At 36.9% G+C, this 8,036-nt stretch overlaps 1 protein-coding gene and 1 non-coding gene across 2 annotated transcripts; one reads left to right on the top strand and one right to left on the bottom strand.

The window, feature by feature from the left end:
- Positions 1,329-1,402, top strand: TRNAT-AGU. The gene has a single exon. It is a non-coding gene; the product is annotated as a tRNA-Thr (tRNA).
- LOC109222314 (exonuclease DPD1, chloroplastic/mitochondrial-like) lies at positions 1,929-6,210 on the bottom strand. The gene is made up of 4 exons (XM_019386710.1): positions 5,857-6,210; positions 3,977-4,616; positions 2,494-2,699; positions 1,929-2,397 (listed from the first exon to the last, which is right to left on the bottom strand). The coding sequence occupies exons 2-4, from the start codon at positions 4,552-4,554 to the stop codon at positions 2,174-2,176; spliced, it is 1,008 nt and encodes a 335-aa protein (XP_019242255.1). The 5' UTR covers positions 4,555-4,616; positions 5,857-6,210; the 3' UTR covers positions 1,929-2,173.

Genomic DNA, 8,036 nt, shown 5'->3' with positions numbered 1-8,036 from the left:
TTTTACTTTGTTTCTATTTTAGTTTTAGTTTCGTTACTTCTAAGACAGCCCCACCCCCCCCCCCCCAACACACACACACACACACACAAAAAAGCTCCCTTAGCTCAAATGGTTAGAGCACCCATTTAATAAGCCACGTTTACAGTTAGACTAACTATCAAAATTGTATATTCACCCTGACGGATGGTAATACAGATTGTACTTCTTTTCCATTTGAATAATCGAATGCGATGATGTGATATGTTGAAAGATTTAAGTCTAAATCCTTTATTTTCCACTCCTGGGAAGTAATAAAGAACATCAATAGAGGATATTGTAATTTCCCGTGAAGGTCTCTCTTCATACTAGAAAATGTTGCTCCAATAATGTCGTTTTTTCACCTCGCAATCATCATCAACATTGGCTCTGGATCCAATTGAAAAAACAAAGGAGTGAAGAGAGTGAAAGTGAGGTGATTTTAGTGCATTTCAGTTTCTCCGTGAGTTCCATAAAGCATAACCAATTCCAAGCGCATACTAAAGAAGGTTGCATATGTTGAGAAACGGCGCAAAATAGTTTATCTATGAAGAATCCTCTGAATATGAAGAGCAAAGTTGGTATATAAAATTCATGCTGTCGAAATCAATTAGTCTGGATTGAAGTTTAGTTGATTCAGTCGTGCGAAAGACAAAGAAAACCATTTCACAGCTGCAAATAGCACTGGATTTTTTAAATTCTTGAGTAAAGAAAGAGAATATTAATACAAGAGTGCAAAGATCAATGCAAAGGCTCATAAGCAACCTTCAGACCGTTTGGCCAGCTTTTCTAATGGAAGAATTCAGCTAACTCTATCACTTGTATACAGAAATAACTTCCCTAAAAAGAATTTGTTACAGCTGACTATCTGGATAATCAAAGTATGGTTTCTATGTTAAGCCAGTACTTTTTCTACTTCTTTGAGCTGCTTCTTTGAACCTGAATCGCATTTTGTAAAAATATCCAGATTAGAACTTCCGAAGTAGTAACATTTTTTCAAAGAAAGACAAATTTAGAATAGTAGAAAGACCTAAAGAGATGGTACAAATTTTACACAAGAACTACAGAAACTGTCGATAGTCCAAGATTAATATAGACACTATAGACAAAGGCCTTTACGAGTAATCAAAAACTTTAGGAGTGAGAGTGATTAGGGTTGCCATTCTTTGCTCTTCCAAAGATTCACGAAATGAAAATTGACAAGGATTCACTTTTTGCTTCTCGAGTCATAGACGTCAGATTAATTTACGCAAAAAAAAGGGTTGTGTACCGGAGATATTAGATATACTACAGACCAAACACCAACATCAGAAGCTCTCGTAGCTCAGTTGGTTAGAGCACCCGTTTAGTAAGCGGGAGGTCTTGAGTTCGACTCTCAACGAGAGCAATTTTTATTCTTTTTTTCCCTGTTTGTTTTCTTATGAAAACTGACAGTGCAGTTATTCAGACCAAACATAAAATTTATTATTTGACCAAACGTGATGACATAAATACATTCAAAGATTCTTAGTCGTAGATCCTTTTTTTTTTCCCGCTCTTGGGAATTAATAAAAGAACAACAATTATGGATATCATAATGTACTGTGAAGATCTCTCCATCATAGAAAAAGTTGCTCCAACGATGTGGTTTTTCCATCTCACAATCATCATCAACGTTGGCTCTGAACGCCAATTGAAACAACGAAAGAGTGAAGAGAGTCAAAAGTGAGGTGATCTTAGTGCATTTCGATCTCTACTTGAGTTCCATAAAGCATAACCAATCTCAAGCTCGGATTAAAGAATTTTGCGTAAGTTGAAAGACAGACTAAAAATAGTCTGCTTATGATGAATCCTCTGAATACTTAGGAGCAACATTGGTATATAAAATACATATTGCCGATCTAAATTACTAGTTAGGATTGAGAGTCATATGAAAGACAAAGAAAAGCATTTGGCAGCTGCAAATGAAACATGATTTTTCAAATTCCTGAGTAGGAAAAGACAAGTTAAATACAAGAATGGCAAAGATCAATGCCAAGGCTCATAAACAACAGTTGATTATAACCAGCCTTTTTAATGGAAGAATGAGCTAATTCTATCACTTGTTTACAGCAATAACTTCCCTAAAAATAATTAGTTACAGCTGACTACTTGAACTACCCGAGTATGATTTCTATGTTTAGGCAGTATTCTTCTTCTTCTTTGAGCTGCCTACTTCTGATGGCCAAAAGGAATGCCCTTCAATAAGAGAAGGGATTGTCAATTTCAAGTCGAAAGTCAGCCGTTGAAAAACTGCTGATAACATGTGCACATCCACCATGGCTCTATGAGCTGAACCAACTAATGGGATCCCATAGTGTTGACCAAGAGCTTGCAACGAGACTTTTGGAGGAACCTTTGCGCCTAATTGAAAAGTGAAAGTAAAAATATCAAGATAAGAACTTCCAAAGCAATCGGAATTTTTGAAACGAAGACACAAATTTAGACAAGTGGAAAGACCTCCGGACTTCATGACTTCACGTGCCAAAGGAAGAGTATCAACGAACAACCAATTTGGGGGAATATCAAAAGAGCATCTACTGAATTCCTTAATTAGAAAAGGAACATCAAAACCGCGAGCGTTATGCGCCACCAACACCACATATCCACCAGGCTTCTGGCGGCTTCCTACATACCGCAATAAGATGGGAATGAGGTCCCCCATCCTGAAAAATGCAAAGCAGAGTATGAGAGCAAAATAACTCTAACCTCAAGATTAAGATAATAACAGATAAAGATATATTGTTCTTATATAAAAAGAATATCACAAGCTTCTCTGCTAACCAGCCAAAGGTGGATATTTTATACGTGCATTATAAGAAGAAACTTATTCCCAAACAAGGGTAAAAGGAACATATAGTCTCTATTCCACACCATAGACAGGCCATTCAATGTGTGTGTGAATAGTTGAGTCCTGTTATACCACTTGATTTCTTGGCTCTTGTATAATTCAGTCAAAAGATGGTTCTGCATGTACATCTCCAAGGAGAGAACAGAACTTTTATTTGAGACTTCGAATTTGCTAGGTCTTACGACCAGAATTCCGCAAAAAGAAAATTAATTCCACGACTTAGCTATTCATGATTGAAGTTGCACAACCAGGAATTGTTTAATTTCGATGATATGATTTAAGCCAGGATTGTTCATCAGAGTAAAGAGACACAATATGATGTACAACAAGGCAAGGAAGAAAGGATATACACCACAGATTCAAACAATACATATGAGGTGATATACCGGTATGGCAGAATGGTGTGAGCTATTACCTTACTTCAATACCACTATCATAAAGGGAGTCATACAGTAGCCTATTCTAGATAGGAGTAAATTGATATTTTCCAGCGTGTTACTTCACTTTTATTCAGCCAAAGGCTGTTTTAATTCTCACGACACTGAGTCTAGTTTATTTATAAGTTTGTCTGATAATTAGTAAATTATCGGCATATACATCCATGATTAAGAGCAGGGCAAATATGAAAGTATATAATCTCATCTAGAGAGTAATTCACCAAGGTATGCACTAATATGTCGGATAGTTCACTTCTCAAATGAAGGTCTTTTCCTTAGCATTGGAAATTAAATAATGCATTATGACATACAAGCAGACCCATTAAGCCAATAGCACAACACATTAGCAGAGTGAACCCGAATTATACATGTAATGAACAGGTGTTCACAAGAAGTATGCTTCCAGGAGAAAACCGCATGAAAGTATCTTATTGTCATTTAGTTATATTTATACATAAAGCATCCAGATATCAGACACGTGATTAAGCAGGACTCAGTACAATACCCAACATCAGAATGACAAATATATTCTTTCGAAGGAGAACTCTTAATTAGACAAGTTGTAAATCTCATATAGTATTATGTGAAGAAAAGTCAAGAAACAATGAGATAGAGGAAGCATGTGAAACAACCCAGCAATTTTATCATAAATTACCTGGGGACATCAGGTCGATTGACCATACCAGTAGTAATTCCATGGATATGCGAATTCGGAACACTACGTCCAGGATTGACTAATGTCTGGAATGTGCTGTTTTCACCCCCATGAAGATCCCGCAATGCAATCTCGATAATTCTTTCGTGTTCTCTACTAAACCCAGTAGTCTCAATATCAAAAATGATAATAGTCATGAGTTTGGCCAAATCTTTGTTTTCAGCAATTGTCTGTCGAATATCAACATATTTGGTACATCCTATTTCAGTTACTTCTGAATTATATATGTCCACTTTAGAAGTTGTTGTTTCATCTAATATTTCATGCCTGATAGTTGTTTTTCTGCTAAAAGCAGCCTTGTTTTTCCCTTCGGCTTTTGTAGGTAGCGCCTGTCTATTCTCAGTACTATTATATCTACCATTCAGCCCATGTTTACCAGAGGCAAGAACCTTGGAGCTAATGCTTCCCCTACCGATCCTACTTATATGGTGGAAACTTTGCCACCATGAGTTAGTCAAGGTATGAACACTACATCGAGGAAACTGTGACAGCGAGAAGCACATTGCAGCTCTTCTCATCTAAATCCAATAACCGCTTTACAGGAGAGCTCAAACTGATGAAGTAAGAAGATATATTTAACCTGCAGATCAAAAGTAATCAATTATATACAAAGAGGAGATACAAAGAAATGTATTCTCTAAACACTGGCAGCTGAAAGATATATGACCACTGACTTGTCTAATGTCTACAGCTACTGTTATAGAAGTTTGCAAAAAGTACAGCCATTTATATATCCAGACTGTAGATCTCATAAATTTCCCAATTATAAGGCGGTGGGAAACCATTAAATAAAAAGGGGGAAAAAAGGTCTTCTCTAAATCAAGAAATTCCTGGAGAAAATAATATTAAACCTTAGGGATCGCCACAGCAAGCATGAGACCATATCACAGTATAAGGCACTATGTTTTAGCATCTTGATGCTAACATACAGCATCATGTTAACCATGACAAATACTGGCTCTATTAACTGTGCAAACCTTGCTAACGATTATATTCTAACTAAAACCAAATTACCATTTTGGAATGATAGACGGTTTCTGATTAAAACCAAAATTTCATTCTCCAAGACTAGGAAATTAGTCTTATAACTCAGCACTACAGAGTCTTTTAAACATATCTTTTTCAGACTATAGAAAAGCAAAACTTGAGTTACACCTTCTAAGTGTTTCCGTATGAAAGAATCTATTTTGAAAAGTAAAAACTATTCATAATTGTATAACGCAATAAAGCAAGTTGTTGCCTGGTAAAGACCTGATGAACTAAAAAATTACCATTTTGGAAAGTGTTTATTGCACTATAGCCAACACGAAAGATAACACATTGCAAATTGAACTACCCAGAAAATCAATCTAGGTTTATTTAATCCAAACGGGAAAGAACAAGAAATTATTTAACTAACTCTCCAACAACCATTACCTAAATTGAGTCAATCCGAAGCATTCAAATTTCAAAAAGACACTTTTTACCAAAAAACCATCACTGCTGAAATGAAAATGGTTAAAAGTTCTTAGCTTTAGTGAATTTGATGTCAACCCAAAGCATTCAAATCTTAAAAGAGACACCTTTTAGCACAAACCATTACAGCTAAACTGAAAATGTTAAGAAGTTTTTGACTTCATTGAATATCTAAGCAATTCATCAATCAAAACATTCGATGAGCAACATCACATTCTAATTAAGCTCAAAGAGTAAAATTCACCTAACAAACAGAAAGCAAAAAAAGGGGGGTAAAACTCGTCATTTCACAAGAAACGTTGAGAGAAAATTGAAAACCAAAAAAAGAAAAACATGATAGTGGATAAGATAGGAAAAAGACATACCTAGTAATGATTCGAAGAACAAAACACAAGCATTTACTCACAAGCTTATTGTTTTGACTATGCATATGTTTACAGATACACAATATATAGGATGAGAAATGGAGATGGTTGAAAAAAGGATTAGTTAAAAGAGAAATGGGAGGAAACGTGGACGGAAGGTGGAAGTCGTGAAGAAACTGTAAGAAGTAGAAGGGAATAACGTGCGTTTGGAGTGAAGTTAAAATGAAGAGAGGAGGGGGCAGCACCCTTGATGCCATAAACTGCGGATCCTCAAGCTCCGATCCATGGCTTCCGGACCCACTCTTTTTATTTTTTGCAATTTATTTTTAGTTAGTGTACTAGTATTACAATTTCCGTATGAAGATTCAGATATTTTTTGGAGGATGAGGACGTGCGGTGTTTCTGTTGTAAATTTTTTTTCTTTAAATTAAGTATAATGTAAGTTTCTAATTATGTGAGTCACAAAATAAAATTACTCCGTTATTTGATATTTCAATTGTGCATATCAAATACCTACTTCGGTACGGATAAGTATTTCTTATTTGGTTCGATACCTTTCGGTAGCCAACCAAACTAAACTGATATGGTTTTTGGCAAAACTGATAAGTAATGGTGTATTGTGGGCCGGGCTGGGACCGGGACCGGATCGGACCCGCGGTCTTAACGGGCTAAACGGTTCCGGCGGGCCGGTCCTGGTGGGCCGGTCCCTGGTGGTGTAGAAAGCCCGGGGCGGGCCGGTTCCTTGCGTCAAGCCCACGAGACCGGGACCGCTAAGCCCGGGACTGGCAGGCGGTCCTGGGCCGGTTCAACCGGGCCTAACGGTCCTAACGGGCTCCAACGACTCTTTTTTGAAAATTTTTTTTTTTTTTTTTTAAAAAGACCAACGGTCAGATTTTAAAATCTAGCCGTTGACCTTTAATTTTCAACCGTTTGGAACTTTAAAAAATAGCCATTTGGCCCCCAAACTTTATTTTAACCCCAAACTTTATATAATTATACTTTTTCCCAATTCTCAACTATAAATACCCCCTCATTCTTTCATTTTTACTCACCAATTCATCAATCTATCTCAATCTCTCTCAATCTATCTAATTTCTCTTCTATAATTGCTTATTTTATTATTGCAATTTCGTGAAAAATTGTGAAGTTGGTGAATTGAAGTATTCAAGTCTTCAAGTCTTCAACGATTTTCAATTTTCAAGAAGTTGTTCGGCAATTCGGTAAACTCGTTCCAACTCTTAACTTTTAAGAATATATTTTTGTGTGTTTAGTTTGCATAATTGTAATTAATATGGCATTTTCTTTGAAAAAAATGTTTGGTGGTAAGGGAAAAGCTAAAATTGGTGAAAGTAGTCTCCAACCTACTACCCTTCCCCCGGCTCCCCGGCTCCCCGACCCAGACCTGTTACCCGTCCTGCTGCTCCTATTATTCTTGATAGTGATAACCCTTGTTTTCAATTTTCCGATAGTGAATTTTGCCATAATGCTGCACCAGGTGAACAATTAAATGAAGAAGTTATGAATGCTCTTTATCCTAATCAAACTATCTTAGAAAATGATGAGGAAAATGAGGATGTAGATGAAACCCAACCGGATTTAGATGATTCACCTACTAGTCCTGTTAATAACCCAACTGATGCCCCGCCCGACCCACCTGTACAAACCCCTACTTTTAATAGACAACCTTCTAAACGCCTAGAAACATCAATAGTTTGGAATTTTTTTACTCAAGTAAGAGAACAAAATAAGGCTAGGTGTAAAACTTGTGGGAAATTGCTGGCGCATAAACATCAATAATTTTGATGAGACTTCACATCTAAATGAGCTTCAAGTTTATTTGTCGCAGGGACTTGAAAAGGAGAATCCAGACGGCACCTTTGATCTTTTGGAATGGTGGAAGACAAGGGAAAAACATTTTCCGGTTCTTGCAAGGATGGCTCGGGATATTTTATCTATTCAAGCTTCAACAGTTGCATCAGAGAGCGCTTTCAGTCAAGCAAGACTTCAAATAGGTGATCATAGAGCGTCTATGAGGGAGAGCTTGGAAAAATCAGTACTATTCAGAGATTGGATCCGCTCGGAAAGAAGAAACTTTGGACTTGCAGAATCACAACCGGAGATAGACGAAGCTTATGAAGAAATGATAGCGGAACTTGCGGAGGATGCTGCTTCGCCCGGAA

Source organism: Nicotiana attenuata, chromosome 1, assembly GCF_001879085.1.
Source record: "Nicotiana attenuata strain UT chromosome 1, NIATTr2, whole genome shotgun sequence".
In the NCBI taxonomy this organism is placed as follows: Eukaryota; Viridiplantae; Streptophyta; class Magnoliopsida; order Solanales; family Solanaceae; genus Nicotiana; species Nicotiana attenuata.
This window is presented reverse-complemented; position numbering and strand designations above follow the sequence as displayed.